This window comes from Oncorhynchus clarkii, chromosome 21 (assembly GCF_045791955.1).
Source record: "Oncorhynchus clarkii lewisi isolate Uvic-CL-2024 chromosome 21, UVic_Ocla_1.0, whole genome shotgun sequence".
NCBI classification, from domain to species: domain Eukaryota; kingdom Metazoa; phylum Chordata; class Actinopteri; order Salmoniformes; family Salmonidae; genus Oncorhynchus; species Oncorhynchus clarkii.
Genome location: NC_092167.1, coordinates 32,797,214 through 32,817,011, shown reverse-complemented (window position 1 = coordinate 32,817,011; position 19,798 = coordinate 32,797,214). Strand labels below are relative to the sequence as shown.

At 46.0% G+C, this 19,798-nt stretch overlaps 3 protein-coding genes across 4 annotated transcripts; 2 read left to right on the top strand and 1 right to left on the bottom strand.

The window, feature by feature from the left end:
• Window positions 1-332: 332 nt before the first annotated feature.
• LOC139379415 (tetratricopeptide repeat domain 5) lies at window positions 333-7,226 on the top strand. Of its 2 annotated transcripts, none has more exons than XM_071122225.1 (10): window positions 333-624; window positions 1,778-1,910; window positions 2,348-2,559; window positions 3,178-3,322; window positions 3,576-3,667; window positions 3,820-3,876; window positions 3,974-4,120; window positions 4,362-4,576; window positions 6,382-6,526; window positions 6,811-7,226. In XM_071122225.1, exons 1-10 carry the CDS (start codon window positions 562-564, stop codon window positions 6,928-6,930), a joined length of 1,329 nt encoding a protein of 442 aa, XP_070978326.1. In that variant the 5' UTR covers window positions 333-561; the 3' UTR covers window positions 6,931-7,226. The 2 variants fall into 2 exon arrangements, with proteins under 2 accessions (XP_070978326.1, XP_070978327.1); XM_071122226.1 differs by lacking the exon at window positions 333-624 and adding an exon at window positions 1,365-1,425.
• A 398-nt stretch (window positions 7,227-7,624) lies between these two features.
• Window positions 7,625-9,182, bottom strand: LOC139379465 (E3 ubiquitin-protein ligase CCNB1IP1). Its single transcript, XM_071122276.1, has 4 exons — window positions 8,886-9,182; window positions 8,469-8,615; window positions 8,015-8,183; window positions 7,625-7,794 (listed from the first exon to the last, which is right to left on the bottom strand). Exons 1-4 carry the CDS (start codon window positions 9,180-9,182, stop codon window positions 7,625-7,627), a joined length of 783 nt encoding a protein of 260 aa, XP_070978377.1.
• A 2,125-nt stretch (window positions 9,183-11,307) lies between these two features.
• Window positions 11,308-18,521, top strand: LOC139379414 (sal-like protein 2). Its single transcript, XM_071122224.1, has 3 exons — window positions 11,308-11,647; window positions 13,440-16,780; window positions 16,995-18,521. The coding sequence occupies exons 1-3, from the start codon at window positions 11,572-11,574 to the stop codon at window positions 17,127-17,129; spliced, it is 3,552 nt and encodes a 1,183-aa protein (XP_070978325.1). The 5' UTR covers window positions 11,308-11,571; the 3' UTR covers window positions 17,130-18,521.
• Window positions 18,522-19,798: the final 1,277 nt, after the last annotated feature.

Sequence of the window (19,798 nt, the reverse complement as noted above, 5' to 3'; positions counted from 1 at the left end):
ACGCGGCGATTTACTGCTATCAAGTGTACAGGCTCGGTTAGTTTAGCGGGATAATGTGGACCAATAGCTATGTGTGGACACGGCAACAACAATAAATGAATTGTTCCCTCTTGTTGGAGGAACATCTAACAGGTAACTTTTTTTGAAATCATACGATTTTATTGCAAGTAGGATTTTTCACCTCGCAGAAGTAGTTGAAATAATATGTTTAGGTTATGTTAGGTCGTGGCTATTTAAAATAAATAGATTTGTTAAAATGAGCAGAAGACGGATGTGTTTTGGAAACGGACACATTTCCGGTTCGAAAGGGGACACTTCCGGCGAAATTCTTGTTTTAATGGCTATTGTTCAACAACTATCCACATTTAGATAGTTCATTAGTTACCAGTCTGTGGTAAAATAAATAATAATAATACAAACTTAGATTTAGTACATTCACTAAATAAGAGTTGTTTAGCAACGAATATGGTACTATTCTCCTACTGCTGACCCCTCTAGGCCAGCAGGTGCTGTGTTTTCAATTTAGTTTTCTTGAATTCTTCCAACAACCACCAGGGAAAGATGGCGGAAGTGGATAAGGATGGTGATCCTGCGGCTGAGAAAAATGACCTACAGATTTTAAAGGTATTGCAAAAGATAATGCTATAATCCCTACATGTAATATATTGTCATGAGGTTTCTTAACCTGACTATTTTAATGAAGGTCTTGTCTAAACTTAGACAGATAACATCTTCCCTTTGATGGTAGCTAGTTCGCTCTCCTCCAGATTCGTTACTATAACAACTGACACCGACGGTCATTAATCTACCAACATCTGTTTGTGGTTGATTTTTAGCTATCCCGAGTTGGTTGTCTCTAAATCTGCCGAGCCGTCATTTTTCTCTATATGTTTATGCATCAAGCTCCTCAGTTAGCTAGTTAACGTTAGCTAGCTAGCTTTGGATGGTGTGCATCGTTCTTAGTTACAATCTCTCTCCATTTGCTAACGTTAGACAGCTAGCCATGATGCAGCCAAATAAGCTAGCTAGCTAAACTTGCTGCGTCATCATACCTCATAGACCAAGGTGTATTTTTTTAAAGAGCCTATCGTTACTTCTTAAGGTCCAAGGTCAGGACCTTATATTGATACTGCATCTGGCAGATAAAGCAACCAAATACTCCATCTTAACGTGAATCGATTCTAAATTGTGATACAGTTTTAGAAACATAAAGCCCTTTTACTTTCATATCGATGTTTTAACCGGCTTTATCACAGTTGTAGCCGACAGTATTTTTCAGTGACAACACATTTCTGGCAGCCTTCTTCCATTACACAGGTGTTCGGGGGCATGCCAAATAGCTAATTAGCACAGGTTGCCCCTGTGTCTTCTGTCTGTCTACTGTAACATGGATATCCGATCTGTGGGAACACTAACCCTATAAAGGTGTGTATCAATGAAAACTTTCTCACTGATACGGTCCTTCGCTTTCAAAACCCTACATGCATGTTGATGTTCGTTGGGGCTCTTAATAAAACTCACTCTTACAGAAGACGCCTTCTTCCAATAACTCTTATGTGTAATGTAATGGATCCCTCATTGCCAATGAGCATGCATGCACCCACTCATGCAAGGATCCTAGCCTCATCAAGTAAATTTGCAGTCCAGTCCTATTCAGCAACACATTGCAAAATCATATTCTTGCATCATCATCTGCCTCTAATCATGCATCTAGTTTTTTTCTCTGGTATCAATACCATGGTATCAATACCAGTTTCCATCTCTGTTTCTGGGTCAGGAACTAGTGGATGAGTTGTATCATTTTCGGGATCATTACTTTGAGACTCACAGTGTGGAGGATGCAGGGAGGAAACAGAGTGATGTGGCACAGGAGATGGAGAAGACTCTAACGAAGCTTAGGGAGAAAGAAGGTGAGATGACAGAACAGAAAAGGAAGGTGTGCTGTGATTTAGTAACTACACATGTAAAAAATAATATACTGACATTTTGCATGATAGCTTTGTATCCATTTGGCATTTCAATGTTTAGCTACACATATATTTTACTGCACTATTCAGTACTCACACTTGCCTGACTGGAGAGGGGTGTCTTTATGCATTATGTATTCATCAATGACTTACATAACTAAGACTTTGTGTCCAGCCATCTCATCTAGTCTTATAAGCGCTGTTGTCGTCCACCAGCCAGCTCTCTCATACAGTAGCAATTGAGCCTGGGGACGAGGTTACATAAGCACAGTGCTGACTGAGTTGAGCTTTGCCTCCGTTTGATATCTAATATGTGGGGTTACATCTTCAAACACAAAATAATTCAATTGACTACAGAATAATCTCTCTGTCTTCTCCAGAGTCGTATAAGCACAGCGCTGAGTTCCTGCTGCTGCGGGGCCGCTGCCTGGGGGTGGCACCAGAGTTTAGCACCACCGCCGAGGAGTGCCTGTCCAGGGCTGTGAAGCTGGAACCTGGGCTGGTGGAGGGCTGGAATATCCTGGGGGAGCAGTACTGGAAGAAAGGAGACCTGACCACCGCCAAGACTTGTTTCACTGGAGCCCTGCAGCAGGTTAGCAACAATACAGTAGTTATACACTTTATTTGCATAGCTGCGCGTTATTTAATTTATAGACCGCAGGAATCGCAAAGCTCTTAAGGTTAACTGGAGAGAGCGATGTCAGTGTCGTGGTACTGTTATTGTGTTGAGAACAAGGTATTCAGTAGAGCCTTGCTGAGAGGATAACATGAATAGAATGCATGTAAAGCGTGCAACACTGGTTATAGCCTTAGTCCTACACAAACAACAGCTGTTTCTCTCAGCCTTCCAAGCCATAGCTCTTCCTCTCCCATTGTTTCCACCTTTCTTTGTCTCTCTCTTTCTTTTTAACTTCACATCTTTTGTTCACAAAGGTCTCTTTTATCCTCTATTCCTAAATAATTTACATTGACCTACGCCCAAACCAATATCCATTTATAATATTTTTTTAAGGAGTTGGGCAATATTTGTTTTGCTTTATTGAAGAGAGAGTACAGTGATGGAAAGATGGGCACTATAGAGGAAGTCAAAGGGCAGTGTGCCGGATTGGAACCCATTCCAAATCTGGCATAATTGTGCTGGACCACACAGGCTGTGGATTTCCTGGTTTTATCTGGATTATACTCATCACATATATTTTCTCCCTCCCAGAAAAAGAACAAGGTGTCTCTGCGCAGTCTGTCCATGGTGCTGAGGCAGCTACCGGGCGTTGATGAGCAGGGGAAGAGGGTCCTGGAGAGTGTGGACATGGCCAGGCAGGCTGTACAGCTGGACGTCACAGACGGCACCTCCTGGTGTGAGTATGATGGGTAGTCTCATTACAGATATTCACATTTCACATGGGGTTACTGGGGTGGAGTATGGGTACAGTTACATACGTTGGAGATGTGGATGGGTCTAAGCATGGTGGGAAATGATTTTGGCTGTAATTCACGTTCTCAAAAGAGAGGATAAAATATCAGCAGTTTATGTAAATGACTGGTATGAGAAGAATGTCTTCTAGTGCTGAATATGAGTGGAACATTGAGTTATTGGCATTTTTTTGACAGACATCCTAGGAAACGCCTACATCTCCCTGTTCTTCACCTGCGGACAGAATCCACAGATGTCTCAACAGGCTCTGAGTGCCTATGCACAGGCTGTGAGTTATTATGTCCACACACGCATACCAAACTGGGTTGTTTTTTTACAAAAGCCTGACTGGACAGTATGGGCAAGTCAATTTAATTCTCGGGCAATAATCGTTGTTCAGCAACACTATATAATTCCTTTCCTCTCTGTTCTCTCTCTCAGGAGAAAGTGGACCGAACAGAAAACTCCAACCCTGATCTACACTTCAACAGAGCCACGGTAACACATTGTTTACATATTCTGATATGATTGTTACACTAGGCATGTGAGACATGAATTACATCAGAAAAATGCATGATTGTGTCCCCTCCTTCAGCTGTTCCAGTATGAGGAGATGTTTGGGTCTGCGCTGGGGGGGTACAGCCGGGCTGCGGCACTGGACCCCGCATGGGAGGAGCCTCCAGAGAGGGAGAGGCAGCTGATGGAATACCTGGAGAAACTCACAGCACTCACAGAGAACAAGGTAGGACAGGAAAACCACCCACATTCTCATAGATAAACTGCACAGGGCACATCAGTCTCCAAACTACATCTATCAGCAGTTCATGGGATCTGTCTAGGACATAAACTCAATAAATAAATACAAACGCATTTCTTATTACCATTCACCGATGCAAAGGAAATTGTGTTTTAAATCACCAGTAGGTGGTGGCAGAGTACTATTCTTTCTCACTTGTTAGTCTGCTACTCTTTCACCCCTACAGGGGAAGGTGAAGGCCCGGCGCCTGCGGACAATGCTCTCCAACCTCAGCACGTCGGCCCTGGGGCCGTGCTCCTCCCCTCAGTTCCGCTCCCCCGCAGGCCGCGTTGGGAGCCTGGAGCCCCGCAACCTGTCTGCCTTGACACACGGCCACAACACTGGGGTGGCTGCCCTGGGCAAGGTGGTGTTCAGCCTGGCCTCCGAGGGACGCATGGCCTTGTGAGTCTACCTTCTAGTGATAGAATGCTATCTGTAATGTGGGACCTGCTGTGCACTTTGTGTGTCTGTTTGCATACATGTTTCTTTATGCATTTAAATAATGATACAGTGCCTTGCGAAAGTATTCGGCCCCCTTGAACTTTGCGACCTTTTGCCACATTTCAGGCTTCAAACATAAAGATATAAAACTGTATTTTTTTGTGAAGAATCAACAACAAGTAGGACACAATCATGAAGTGGAACGACATTTATTGGATATTTCAAACTTTTTTAACATTTCAAAAACTGAAAAATTGGGTGTGCAAAATTATTCAGCCCCCTTAAGTTAATACTTTGTAGCGCCACCTTTTGCTGCGATTACAGCTGTAAGTCGCTTGGGGTATGTCTCTATCAGTTTTGCACATCGAGAGACTGAAATTTTTTCCCATTCCTCCTTGCAAACAGCTCAAGCTCAGTGAGGTTGGATGGAGAGCATTTGTGAACAGCAGTTTTCAGTTCTTTCCACAGATTCTTGATTGGATTCAGGTCTGGACTTTGACTTGGCCATTCTAACACCTGGATATGTTTATTTTTGAACCATTCCATTGTAGATTTTGCTTTATGTTTTGGATCATTGTCTTGTTGGAAGACAAATCTCCGTCCCAGTCTCAGGTCTTTTGCAGACTCCATCAGGTTTTCTTCCAGAATGGTCCTGTATTTGGCTCCATCCATCTTCCCATCAATTTTAACCATCTTCCCTGTCCCTGCTGAAGAAAAGCAGGCCTTGTTGCCAAAAAGTTCAATTTTGGTTTCATCTGACCAGAGCACCTTCTTCCACATGTTTGGTGTGTCTCCCAGGTGGCGTGTGGCAAACTTTAAACAACACTTTTTATGGATATCTTTAAGAAATGGCTTTCTTCTTGCCACTCTTCCATAAAGGCCAGATTTGTGCAATATACGACTGATTGTGGTCCTATGGACAGAGTCTCCCATCTCAGCTGTAGATCTCTGCAGTTCATCCAGAGTGATCATGGGCCTCTTGGCTGCATCTCTGATCAGTCTTCTCCTTGTATGAGCTGAAAGTTTAGAGGGACGGCCAGGTCTTGGTATATTTGCAGTGGTCTGATACTCCTTCCATTTCAATATTATCGCTTGCACAGTGCTCCTTGGGATGTTTAAAGCTTGGGAAATCTTTTTGTATCCAAATCCGGCTTTAAACTTCTTCACAACAGTATCTCGGACCTGCCTGGTGTGTTCCTTGTTCTTCATGATGCTCTCTGCACTTTTAACGGACCTCTGAGACTATCACAGTGCAGGTGCATTTATACGGAGACTTGATTACACACAGGTGGATTGTATTTATCATCATTAGTCATTTAGGTCAACATTGGATCATTCAGAGATCCTCACTGAACTTCTGGAGAGAGTTTGCTGCACTGAAAGTAAAGGGGCTGAATAATTTTGCACGCCCAATTTTTCAGTTTTTGATTTGTTAAAAAAGTTTGAAATATCCAATAAATGTCATTCCACTTCATGATTGTGTCCCACTTGTTGTTGATTCTTCACAAAAAAAATAGTTTTATATCTTTATGTTTGAAGCCTGAAATGTGGCAAAAGGTCGCAAAGTTCAAGGGGGCCGAATACTTTCGCAAGGCACTGTAGATACCATTTTGTGTCCTTTTGCTTAATTCTGAATGTTTTTCTCCATACCATACAGTGCATTCCCTTGGTTGAACATGAGGTTTTATGATGAGTTGTCCTCTTACTGTACATTCTCTATGGTGGATAGACAGTAATGTGACTGTCTCTCTCTCTCTCTCTCCCAGTACGTTTGGCATGGTGGACAGTGAGGAGACCTGCTGCGTGATCATGGTTTATAACACGGCAGACAGTTGGGGTGTTCTGATTGGCGACTCAGTGGTCATCCCAGAGCCCCAGGTCAAACGCCACAGTGTAGCCCACAAGGACCAGGTCAGTCTCTCTCTCTCTCCAGCTAACATGGACCACTGCACACAACTTGTGATAGGAATGTTATAACATTGTGAAAACAGGTCAGTGTCTACAACAACATGCAGTACTTGTGCTATAAACATACACAAAGCATCTGACTAGAATACAAACTGTGATTGCACTGTCCAAAGATGCAAATCCTCTCTGTATTAGGTATGATGTTACATTAACAAACGCAATTCTTGATACTCGCAACATTTCTGATTCTCTGATCTATTCTCTCTTCTCCCCTGTGCCTCCTGCAGACGTTTGACTTCCGCAGTATACGAGTGGACTCTCCCCTACTCCTCATCGTCAATGGCAAGAGACAGAATGTCCAGGCTCAGACTGCAGCCTCCGTCAGTTACAAACCCCAGAGTGAATGAGAGGAGGAGGAGGGCAGCAGAGGGAAGAAGCATGATGAGCGAGTGCCTGTTTTTTTTTTTTTTCTCAAAATGTTTTCACGTGTGAGTTTTGTAAATAGTAGATCCTTGTTATGTTAGTCTTTAGGAATACACTGTTTGTACATATTTATAAATATTTCTTCTTCTTTTTGTATTTTGTGGGAGGGAGGCTGGGGGATTTTGTAAATGACTGCCTACAATATGATAATTCATTGCGATGACAATGGTGTCAGGCGTATGTGTTCAAGACATTAAAACAAACATCCCCATTCCCCAAATATTGTGTCTTTCTCCAATGTGGACATGATTTCACATGCATGCTTTATATAGTTGATCCTCTTTCACTGGAAGGTAATCAAACCTTTCAGTGAAAAATAACATTTTAGTAGAATAACATACACCTTTCTTACAATGGTCATGCTGAATTTTATTGACAAAATAAGTGCAATGCAAACATAAATGTTGTATCAGAGCATTTTGTCAAGATACAGTAACTTCGGGTAAGAAAAAGGCAACTACAATATGAATATCAAACCATCCTTAGATAACCTGACAGTTTTCACTATGTTAATGCTGTCATTGATCCAGCAGCCAGGTACCCAACCAGCGTTGCCTGTCAGACATACAATTATTCTATTCATTCTAATCCTGGAGTTCTAGAATTGGAATTCTAGTCTCAGTATTTCTTGAGTAAGGCCCGGCCCCTGTCTCTGGCAGGAGAGCTGAACTGGAAGAAGGTCTTGGCTCCAGCATCGGGCTCCAGGGAGGAGAAAAGGCGGCTGTCCCCCTCAGGGCCCATGCCCAGGAAGTGAGGACTCCCTCTGGGAGAGGGCTGCCTGACCACCCCTGGGAAACGGGTAGGGGTTGAATCTCCAGACCTGGTATTCTCTACGCCTCTTTTATACGTTTTGTTTTTAACCAATCCTATGGGGAAGTCCTGAGTTGAGACAAGCAAGCTGAACTCAAACTTTCAAGCAAATTCCTAACGACATACACACATTATTTTACACAGACAGAACTCCCAAGATGTGTCTCTAATCAGGATTCAGACCCTACTCCCTCTAACCTGTGTTGAACTCCGGGGGTCCTGGCTGGCGTGGTGCCTCTCTGTCCCCCACCACCATGTTGCGTAGCCTCAGCGAGTCATAGAGCCCCTGTAGCTTCTGGTACTGTCTGTTCCTCTCCATCAGACGCTCTGATACCTCACTGTACTTCCTCTTGTACTCCTCCATCACCTGAAAGAGACAAGAGAGGGATACCAAGGAGATGGAGGGCGATAACGAGGTAGAGTATATAAGAAGGCTAAATAAAAGTGAATGGGTTATGGTTAGGGCTGAGCATTCATTTTGGGTGGTGAAGGGCCACAGTGGGTTTCTGGGTGCAAGGCATTTGTTCTGGCCGAGCAGCACTAATTGTGATGAGTTGAATCAGGTGTTAGTGAGCAAATGGAGCAAAAGCCTGCACCCAATAGGAGACTAAGCTTGCCCACTCCAGGGTCTGATGTGACGTAAAGGTGGTACCTTCTTCAGTGAGGTGACCTCCCCTCTCATGGCATTGAGCTCCAGCTCTCTGCTCTGGTTCTGCTGGGTCAGCACCTTCTCCATCTGTTTCACCTGACCCTCGGCCCGGGACAGACTGTACTCCTGGAACATACGCTCCTGGTGCACCTGCAACACACACACATGCACACGCATGTCGGGCACAAGCATGAGAAGGTATAAGATAGATTTGACACTCCCATTTATTGAATTGTGCCCTTCATCCCTTGTCATGGGGACCCACAAGGTGTGCAGGCTTGGTTTGATCAGTAGAATCAAGTGTGTTAGTACCAGGCTGGAACAAAAGCCTGCATACCCGGAGGGTCTCCTGGACCAGGCCTGAGATAAACTATGGAGTAATTACATACTGTGAATGTCATAGGCAACACACTGACATACCTGGTAAGTCCAGAAAGCCAGGGCACGGGCGCTTATGTCCAGCACTGTCTCTGGCCTCAGTCCCGCCAACACCATGGCCTTGTACTCCTCAGATGGCGACAGCTCAGTGCGCACGATGTCCAGCTTTCCCGAGAGTGCAGAGGAGCAGGCCGGGCATATTGCCGGGGAGCGGCTGAACTCTCCGGATCCATGTTGGTCACAGAAGGCGTGAGAGCAAGCTGTGACCCAGGCGAACCCACACAGCTTCGCCCGACACTTTGGGTAGTTGCAGAGCAGAGTGTCGTCGCACATAGACATGGCTGTCGGGGACAAGAACAACTTGGTGAAACTTCAGACACTCACTTCACACAGAGGTTGATGATGTAAAGTTTCGTTGATGATGTAACGTGTCTCAATACAAGGTATGCAACATCCAACCTCTGCCATCCTTAGCATACTAGCATGCTAGCTAACTGTCATACTGCTACTACAAATACCTGTAACGTTAGTTCTAACATTTCTTTCTGAAATTAGTGGCTAGCTACAACTCTATAAAAATGTAGCTGTGTACGATACTCAATGGGTTCAACAAACTTGCCAGTTTAATTGGGCAAAAGTAGGACGTTTGAGGAATGTTTTGATGCTAAAGGTTTAATAGCTAGCTACAGTACATGTCTTTGAAGCGGGCTCGAATGAAAATTCTGATTGGCTTGCTAGAAATTTCAAGGGACCAATCAAATAAGTCCTTTATTATAGACGTAATAAAATAGGTATTACTCGTTGACTTATGTAGTCAAAACTAAAGCTAAATATATTCCTTCATAATAACAAGGAAGGATAATTACACGTTTTATTGAGTTCTGCGTTGTTGGTAAAATAATGCATTGTTTGTAAAGGGCTTGTAGTAAGCATTGTATTATTGTAAGGTTTACACCTGTTGTATTCGGTGCATGTGACAAATAAAATGTGATTTGAAATGGCATCCATTTTTACTAGTGAAAGTTTTGGTAACGTTTTGCCTATTCATGTTTGGAATACTTTATTATTTTTTTATACAGGTTGATGCTATGCTTTTTATTTACTTGGCATTGGTTTAATCCTCACACATCTTTGTACAATCATTGTATTTACCATGCTATTTTTATTTCTATTTATTTATTTCACCTTTATTTAACTAGGTAGGCAAGTTGAGAACAAGTTCTCAATTACAATTGCGCCCTGCCAAGATAAAGCAAAGCAGTTCGACACATACAACGACACAGAGTTACACATGGAGTAAAACAAACATACAGTCAATAATACAGTAGAAACAAGTCTATATACGATGTGAGCAAATGAGGTGAGATTAATTATTTTGGTTCCATTTAACCAGCCTTTTGCTGTTCATTCCTGTCCACCATGTATTGAGTGGGACATGTATGCGAGACACCTACTTAAAAAGGGTCCCTTTTCTCTCGCTCTTTTTTTTTTATCCCTCCTCCACGTGGTACAGGAGTAAAGGCGGGGGGTGAAAGAGGGCATTGTGCTGGAGCAGCACTGGATCCGGGGGTTCATAGTGAGAGAGAAGAGGTGCTCACTCAACTGTGTCCAGTGCGCCATTGTCGTAGATTCCCATCTATTCTTTGCCTTTTAAAGAAAGCTCTGCCTGCGCACCAGGACACTGGTAGAAGGGGGGAGGGGGGGTCAGTGTGTAGAGTGACATGGAATGGAACACATGCATGTTCTGATGCGGAATGGATGGAACTGCTTCAACAGTCTCACACCACCTCTTTGTTGATAATTAGCCATATGTAAATCTGTGTGCAAATGTGCTCATTCATTCTGCAACGGTTGGCCTATATGATCCCTCTTGCCCTCTCCGTGAATAATTAGCACATAATGATCACCTATATTGCAATGATAAGGCTATTATTATTTCCCAGTCTCTTGACCACTTGTAGAGTAAACTAGTATAATTTAGCTACCACAAATAGAATCAGTATTTCGTGTGTTTGATAAGGATTCTGATTTGGTTATTTATTAACTTATTTACAAAGGCTAGTACAAACATTTGCTATCACTTAATTCCTCCAAATGTTGTGCCAAAATAATGGTCCATGAAACTAGGCAACATTTCAAAGTTCGTCAATAAATTGTAGTTGAATGGGTTCAAACAGCATGCAACAAGTAAAGTCATATATTTGATTTATTCATGTGGATTTTAACACCCTTATGATGATATTTGATTGAGAGTTTAGTGATGGCGTGAAGGGAATACAGAGAGAAAAGGGAAAACCAGGGAGTCGGTGTTCCGCGCCATTGAAATGCAAATAACAGTGAGGAGCACGAAGAGATTGTATGTGTGTGTGTGCATGTTATTATGTGTGCCTGCGTAGGCTATGTGTATGCAAGGGAGCGGGGGTGGGGGCGCCACAAATTGGGCAAGTTTGGAGAGCGAGAGACGATTTTTAGAAAAACAGCCACACGCACTAACGGCAGCCTCAAATGACACGGTGCGTTGATACGGATTTCTATTTCTACCCCTCTTTGTTTTCTTACGTGCAAGGGATAAACATTCGATAACGTCATCTAGATGCAGACTGGACATTCACATTTTCCTGAAATTTGAGTTTTGACCGATTCTGGAACTCGAAGCCTACAAGTGCTTAAAGTGGCCAGTGCTGTTTAATCGGCTGATGCCCCCTTTCTTTCCGTCTCCTCGTGAATCATGTCACGCCGGAAGCAGAAACGACCCCAGCAGCTCGTTAACTCGGACCCGGGGGGCACGCGGTTACTATCGCACGGTGAGAAAAGTTTATTATGGGTATTCTAAGGCATGCGTATGTTTTTATTCCTATGATATTCCCTATAGTTCTATGAATGAATGAAGCAACAACTAAAGTTACAGGTTGTAATTTACAACTATAATGGTGATCAATCGGGTTTAATAAGGTAACGTTAGATAAGGTGGAGAAACATTATTTAAAATCCCTAAAGTTACAGGTTGTTTATTTGAATATAGATGCACTTTATATATGTAAATTCCTCGCATATTTCTTTTCACATCTAGAAAGTCGTTTTACTCAGGTGATCAATCATCATAACTTGATCTGTGTATGTCTGTGTTTTATGTTAGCATATTTTATATTTACAAAAAGCCATTGCCTCTTGCAATAAATGAGAGTTTAGTGGATTGCTCAGTCTGCTTTAGCTCTGCAATGGGCCCCAGTAGGGTAGAGCTCCAGGTTTGAGCTCCAACCTGTCCCTGTGATCTGGATGGTAACATCCATCTGTGGCCATTTTCCTGTGATGCTTAGTCCTCCAGGAAACTAGCAGTCTGCTCAGAATGACTACTGGAGGTCTTTCATTACTTAGAGGAAAGTCTCCCCATTCACCAACAATAAGGCTGGATCCGTGGGTGGAGGAGGGGTCTTTTTGGTAAAGATTAATCTCTCTTCGCGTTCTCTTCTTCTCTCCATGCTTTTCTCCCTCATGTTTCATTTCCTCCTTGCCCCCCCCCCCCCCCTGAATGCTCACTGCTGAATGCTTCCCTCTTTACCCCCAATTCTATTGACTGTATACACCTACCCAGTTGGGGGGTGCTCAGTGTGTAAAATTCAAAGGGGGTAGAATGCAGAGTGCATGTACCTTCAATTGAATTGCATTTGCTGCACAAACACACTATAAAAATACGAAGGACTTCTTCGAACCTCTGCAGGTAAATTCCCACAGCGAGGAACTTGTTTGAAAGGGACTGGTTTTGAACACCTTTAATTCTGCCAAAAGAACCAAGGCGGACTATTTGGCAGCAGTAGTACAGTCATTAATACCATCACTATCCCTCTAGGAGGGAATAGTTAGTTTGTCTTTCCATTGTCCACCCCCCCACACCCCCTCTTCTTTTGTTTCTCTCTCTTTCTCACTCTGTGCTCAAGATTCTGAAAGAATTTGACCCCAGAGCTCTAAAGATCTGAGGAGCAGACCAATCACAAGCCTCTGGACAGTGCCCAGAACTCTTAGCGTGTCCCGACCTCTGACCCCTGATGTGACGTCAGGGGGGAAGGGTGAATAGGGAGATGAAAGACATGAACTGCTGGAGTGAGGGGGGGGATAGAAGGGGTTATGGGTTTTCTTGGCTATGGCCATTGTCCTTTTAAACGTGTTGCCATAGCAACAAGGTGGTTTGTGTTGTCAGAAGATGTTTGGAGAGTTTTCCTCAGGAAAGAAATAGAGTGGACAGAAGACAAGATAATGTAAGGGGAAAGACTGTGACTCTCGGCATGTTTGTGGACTACTATATCAATATTTGCTAATGCATTGCTTTACATGAGAAGACTGAAGCTTTAAGCTTGAATGTAATATGGAAACATTAGCAATTGTTGTAATCAATGATTACAGTTAAAAGTTAGGACTTATAGACTTACTTTGAGCTCCCACTTCAATTCCATAAAGAATGAGGCTCGCACCCTGTCTTTCATGGTTCTTATGAGGACTTAACATCAACAATTTGATCATGAAACTGAACTTTTCATTTGGTTGAATAAAAGGATGAAAAGGTACCAGTCCTAATCCTTCTGTTTCTCTCTCTGTCCATAGATGACCAGCTGTCAGCAAAGTCACCGTCCATGTCTCTGGGCTCAGAACTGACCTCATCTGGGTCCTCCTCGTCCTCCCCCACCTCGCTCGAAGGCCGACAGCCCCCCTTGGCCCCGCGGCCGTCCCCCGGGGGTCTCCACGCGCCCTCCCTCCCCAGCGAAAGCTCTCCGCCCCCCCACTGGCCCAGCCACATCGCCCCCTACACCACCTCTCTTCCCAACACCCACTCATCCCTCTCTCCAGACTTCCCTCACCCCTCTTTATCCTCCCAGACCCAATCCCTGCCACTCAACCTCAATCAGACATCGGGCCACCCCCTCTCCCATCAGGCCCACTCCCACGCCACTATGACCTCACCACAGATGGGCAGCTCTGCCACCATCACTACCTCCTCCTTGTCCTCCTCCTCGTCTAGCCTCCCTCCCCGCCGGGAGAGCACCAGTCCTGGGCATCAGAATGGCTCCAGCCCCCTGGTGCCAGGGCTAGGCCAGATCCAGGTGCCACCGACCCTGGCTGTGCTCCTGGAGGAGCTGAGGGTGCTGCAGCAGAGGCAGATCCACCAGATGCAGATGACTGAGGAGATCTGTAGGCATGTCCTCCGGTTAGGAGGGGCCATCTATACCCAAGACACCTCCCAGGCTGGTAGTGGAGAGAAGAACCAAATACCTACAGCAGGATCCCCCTCCCCACCACATCATCCCTGCTCTGCCCCTGTCCCATCCTCAGCCTCCCCTCTCCTGGCTGGCCTCCCCTCCCTCCTCCCCCAGCTCACTGTGTCCAAGCCCAGCCTCTCCTCTCACACTAATGGGAGCAGAGCCCCAAACTCCTCTACCTCACCCTCATCCTCTTCCTCCAACACTTGGAGCTCCTCGATAGTCTCCTCCATGCATCCTCTGTCCCTGGGTCTCCCCCCGCACTATCTCCACGAGAAATCCTCCACCTCCCCCTTTGGCCACAGCAACGGGGTCAGCTTCCCCACGCCGCCCCTCCCCACCTCCAGCCACTCCCAGGACCACCTGCTGCAGTCCAGCTCCTCCCTGGGGTCCTTGTCCTCAGCAGGACGTCCTCAGCATGCCTGTAAGTTTTGTGGGAAGGTCTTGAGCAGTGATTCCTCGCTACAGATCCACCTGCGCTCCCACACGGGTGAGAGGCCCTACCATTGTCCCGTCTGCCTCAGTCGCTTTACCACCCGCGGGAACCTCAAGGCCCACTTCCTGCGTCACCGCGAGCAGAACCCTGAGCTGTCGCTCTCGCTCCTCCCCCCGGCTCTGGAGCAGCCCAGCCCTGCTCCCATCGCTGCCACCACCGGCCAGAGACGTAGGAAGCGCCGGGCAGAAGACGAGGAGCCGCCATTCGGAGGCGTGAAAGGAATGACGGAGGGAATGGCGCTCGGTTTCCTTTCCGGGGCATCTCCTCGCCCCTCCCCTTCCTCTATACCTATGCCACCCAGTATGGATATGGCACTGTTGTCCACGGCTCACTCCCTTTTACAGCTGAACAGGGCCTCTGCTGCAGCAGGCAGCGCCTCAGGTAGTGTGTTACCGCCATCATCCTCATCCTCCATGGGTAGCCAGTTCAAAGGGGCGAAGCAGCAGAGGTTTGATGAGAACACCCCTCCACACTCCGCCCTCCACCCAGGCTCCCCCTACTCCCAGCTGGCCCACTTCCCCAAAATCCTTTTCCCCGGAGGACCCTCGCCCCACCACCTCGCCCTCCTCCGTCCCCCGGGGACCCACACCTCTACCTCCCACCTCACCTCCCCCCACACTCAGCTTCCCTTCCCTCCCTATCCTAAACTCCCCACGTCCTCTCCGTCCTCCTCCTCCACCACCTCCTTCACTCAAACCTCCGACACCTCCAAGTTGCAGCGACTGGTCCAGAAGTTGGAGAAGCAGCCCCAGGGCGGGGGCCAGTTTTCCTCCTGCGGCCCAGCAGACGGCTCCTCAAACGGGGAAACCCAAGGCCACGACCTGACCACAAGCTCCAGCGCCTACCGCAGGGAGATGATGGCAGCCCTGGGCCTTGGCCCCAACCCAAACACTGAGGCCATGGTGAGCAGCCGGGGACAGGGTCTCCCTGTATCCAACAATCCCGCCCTGGCCCCTAACCAGTGTGGGGTGTGCCTGCGGGTGCTCTCCTGCCCCAGGGCCCTGAGTCTCCACCAGGCCACCCACCTGGGCGAACGACCCTTCCCCTGTAAGCTGTGTGGACGCTCCTTCTCCACTAAAGGAAGCCTGAGGGCCCACCTCGCCACCCACCGTGCACGCCCGCCCAACGCCCGCACCCAGAACTCCTGCCCGCTGTGCCCGCGCAAGTTCACCAATGCCCTGGTGCTGCAGCACCACATCCGCATGCACCTGGGGGGCCAGATACCCCCAGGGGGAGAGGGGGAGGAAGGTACAGATATGACCCAAGAAGATCTGGGCCAAATGACCACAGCCTCTCCATCCAAACCCTCCAGCCTCCAAGGCCTGCACCCCCTGGCTTTAAAAATGACCAGCTCCATCTCTAACCCTGACTCGCTGGTCAGCAGCTTAGACTTCGGAGGTCCGGCTACCAAGCAATCCCAGGCAGCTGACCCGAGCCCCCCTATAGAGGGGGAGTGTGAACCCTCGCCCTCCCCGGACAGCATTAGCCCACCTCTGACCCATAATCCCTCCCCAGAAGACCCCATGCTCCTGGGGGAAAGATCTGAGTCAGACTCCGGCCCGTCTGCAGCCTCTCTGGAAGACTTGCAAGACTCCCCAGCTGACCTTTCGAACGCCAGCCCAATTATTCTACCCAAGACATCCTTGACCAGCTCCTTGCCAGCCTCAGTGGGGAATGGTGAGGAAGAGGGGGAGGAAAACATCCCTCTTGCCCTCTGTGTCTCTAGACCAGCTTTGGATACTGATGGTAGTAGGTCAGGAGGGCTCATCAATGGCTCTGGCTCAACCACAGTGAACCAGACCAACTCTCCAGATGGACTCAGCTCTAGTCCTGAATCTGATTCCACCCCAAAATCCCCTGCCACCCTCAACCCTTCACCCACGCTCACCCCTCCTGCCAGCCCTAAAGCAGCCTCAGAGCCAGCACAGTCCCCCAGTATCACCCCACCGGAGCCCAGTCCTGAAGGGGAGACAGATCCACTTGAAGGGGCAAGTGAGAGCACAGCATCCGAAGAAACCTCATCGGTCGAGGGGCCTGAGAGAGAGAAGCAGACCCCTAGCTCCACGGAGGAGAGTGACAGGGCTCCAGAGGAACCAGAGGCCTCCCAGCTAGCCACCCCAGCCTCAACGCCCTCCAAACCCTACTCCTGCACCCTGTGTGGGAAGGCATACGCCAGTCGCAGTGGATTAAAGGTCTTTAAAGCATAAGATAAGGATAGAATGTATTAGTACCATATGTTCTTATGGATATACAGAACACTTGACAGAAGCTAACTTTTGATTCTTGAGGTTGGAAAATGAAAATAGTATGGTGCAAATCACTCTATTTCTTGTGTTTTACTGTGTTTGTTTGTGTTATGTTAGCAAATTAATTCTAATTAAAGTTATGTTCTGTTTCCATCAACAGGGACACATGAAGACACACCCTGTGTTGACCAACGTTCCCACCGAGACTCCTCCTCCCGCCACCCTGACCAATGACAATGAAACCACGGAGGATCCGAGTTCGGTCTCAGCAAATGGAAAGGAGGATGAAAAGTAACGATTGGCCAAAGCTCCTGAGAAACGTGTTACCTTAGAGAATCAGCCAATCACTGCTGCATCTGGGAAGGAAGCAGAGAAACCTGGGGACACTACTGAGTAAAAAAACATGATTGGCTGCTTAATGGCATCAGTCAGTTTTTTTTAAGGCCCTGACAAGGGAATGTATTTTCTTCATATAATTAGAATTGATTCTAGAATGATTGATTTTAATTCTGTGTAGTTTTGGTACTAGTCAGTTGGGTCTATTTTGTCTATAGTAGAAGGTTAGATTGTTGTGAAGTTTTAATTCAGTCGGCATGGTTACGATATCACTATCTCAAAGAACACAACGAGGCCTTATTGACCACATGATGTCACAGAATTGTCTTGTAGTGTAACGGCAACCAGTGTCGTTATGTGCGTTGGATCGCAATTGAATAGATGAGCAGGGATGTATGTTTTAGAGAGCAGCTAGTTCTAGTCGAACATATGAATGAAATTCACATTTGAATTTTAAAATGGGGATGAAGTGGGAGGAGAAAAATGTGTTTTCACTCTTTAGGATCTATGGTACGATCTCCATACCAAAACAGGCCCGGCGTAGTAGTGGACGTTTCCTTGTATATATTAACCCTGTTACTATTTGTAGTTATTTTTTTACTGACTTTTTAAACTGTCTTGCTGCTGTACTGATGTTTCAATGGAGTTGCACTGACTGTGTACACTACTGTCTATACATCCATTGAAACAAGAGATTATGATGGTGATCATGATAGCGTTACATTGACCAGTCCGTATATACAATGTATTTTGGCAATCCTGGTTCCTGCTGTTGTGAGTGACCATACAGCAGGAACCTGAGAAATGAACAATGATGACTTATATCAGTGATTGTAATTGGTTTATCCATAATTTATTGGATATATCTGCACAGGGACATACAGAAGTAGCCTGACAGCCAAATAGATTGTGCTATGTTTCACTGTTGTGAAGTTTTGGTACCAGGCTGGTGTTGAAGTATAGCAGAAACGGGTGTATAAATCAACTGAACCTACCGAGGACCAGGAGGAACTATGTCAGATGGATAACCTCATCCCTCCATGTCTGTTGTCTCTTTCCTCTTCCCGTTCTCTTTCTCTCCTCCTCTTTCCTCTCACCCTCCCTGCTGTTCCCTCTTACCTCCTCTTCCTTCTCTCCCTCTCTCTCTCAAAGCACTTGAGAGTTCAAGTTTTCTGCCCTGCAGAAATTGTCTGCTCTGTGTCCTACAATAGATCAGTTTAGTTTTACTACGTTATTTTGCCTTCGTATGTTTTTTCCCAACCATTGTTCTTTTGTAGTTATGAGGATAACACGTGCTTCCCATATTTTTTTATGTCAAAAACAGAAAATAAAATACTTCTGATGGTGAAAACATAGCTTTTTGGTTGTCTGTCTGTGTATATTGTTTATCACTCTGTCTGTCTCAGTATAGCTGGTCGCAGACTATTCATATATCTGTTTAAGTATTCTGTTTGCATGTCAACATGTTCTGTATGTCGGAGTGTGCTCTGTCTCGCTGTTTGTCTCACCGCTCTGTATGTCTGGCTGTCTGTCTCACGGTTCCTTTGACTGGACGCTATAGCCATCTACTTATTCTGCCTTTTTTGGCCTCACTTTCTTTTTGTATGTTTCAGTTCCTCGGTGGTTCTGGGGTGTGTGTGTGTGTGTGTGTGCGTGCGTGCCTGTGTGTGTGTGAAAGGGATAATCAGTGCTTGTGTGATTGAAAGTGCAGCTGTAGAGGCCCCCCTCACCCCCCTTCTTTCTCTCTGTCATACTCTCTTTCATACTCACCCTCTTTCATTTTCTCTTTCATTTTCCCTCTCTCTCTGTCCTCCCCCTCCCAGTGTAATAGTCTGACACATAGGAAGCTTTAATCCTTACACAATGATAGTCCCCCCCCCCCCCCCCCCAAGCGACAGTGAGCGGGACAGGGGGCAGCACACACAGAGACCTGGGCCAGCTGTCTCCAAAATGGCCGCCTTAATCCTCCAACCACCCTTCCCACTAGCTGGGGCTCCTAAAACCATGACAACCGGTAACCAAGGAGAGGAATTTGGGAGCAGAAAGGGGAAAGAGACAAAGGGCTGAAAAGAAGCCATGTGTGAGAAGTTTGTCCACATGCGTTGGGAATGAGACAGAGACATGTCTCAATCAAACAAGCGGAGTTGGAAAGGGATGCAGGGATGATGGTTGGGTTTGAGAGGAAACGTGTGGAGTTGTCACACACGTGTGGAGGGGTTACTTGATCAACTTTTGATGACATAGGCTACCTATAGATATTGATCAGTTGAGAATGCTTTATTAATGTTAATGGACAGCTAATATCTGCCTTTAATCGATGTATCATCAATGATCAGTGGTGGAAAAAGTGCCCAATTTTCATACTTGAGTAAAAGTATAGATACCTTAATAGAAAGTTACTCAAGTAAAAGTCACCCAGTAAAATACTACTTGAGAAAAGTAAATGTATTTGGTTCTAAATATACTTAAGTATTAAAAGTACACGTAATTGCTAAAATATACTTAAGTATCAAAACTAAAAGTATAAATTATTTCAAATTCCTTATATTAAGCAAAGCAGACAGCACCATTGTCTTGTATGGATAATCAGGGGCACAATCCAACGCTTTACAAATGATGCATTTGTGT

Bases quoted from the DNA above. Each gene is read 5' to 3' on its own strand.
- LOC139379465 (XM_071122276.1), bottom strand. From the start codon at position 9,182: ATGTCTATGTGCGACGACACTCTGCTCTGCAACTACCCAAAGTGTCGG. The intron at 8,616-8,885 runs GTATGTCAGTGT...TGTGTGTTGCAG, and splicing joins TGGCTTTCTGGACTTACCAG to GTGCACCAGGAGCGTATGTT. The intron at 7,795-8,014 runs GTTAGAGGGAGT...CCCGTTTCCCAG, and splicing joins ACCCCCGGAGTTCAACACAG to GGGTGGTCAGGCAGCCCTCT.
- LOC139379414 (XM_071122224.1), top strand. From the start codon at position 11,572: ATGTCACGCCGGAAGCAGAAACGACCCCAGCAGCTCGTTAACTCGGAC. The intron at 11,648-13,439 runs GTGAGAAAAGTT...CTCTGTCCATAG, and splicing joins CACGCGGTTACTATCGCACG to ATGACCAGCTGTCAGCAAAG. The intron at 16,781-16,994 runs GTCTTTAAAGCA...TTCCATCAACAG, and splicing joins CCAGTCGCAGTGGATTAAAG to GGACACATGAAGACACACCC.
- LOC139379415 (XM_071122225.1), top strand. From the start codon at position 562: ATGGCGGAAGTGGATAAGGATGGTGATCCTGCGGCTGAGAAAAATGAC. The intron at 625-1,777 runs GTATTGCAAAAG...TTTCTGGGTCAG, and splicing joins ATGACCTACAGATTTTAAAG to GAACTAGTGGATGAGTTGTA. The intron at 6,527-6,810 runs GTCAGTCTCTCT...TGCCTCCTGCAG, and splicing joins GTGTAGCCCACAAGGACCAG to ACGTTTGACTTCCGCAGTAT.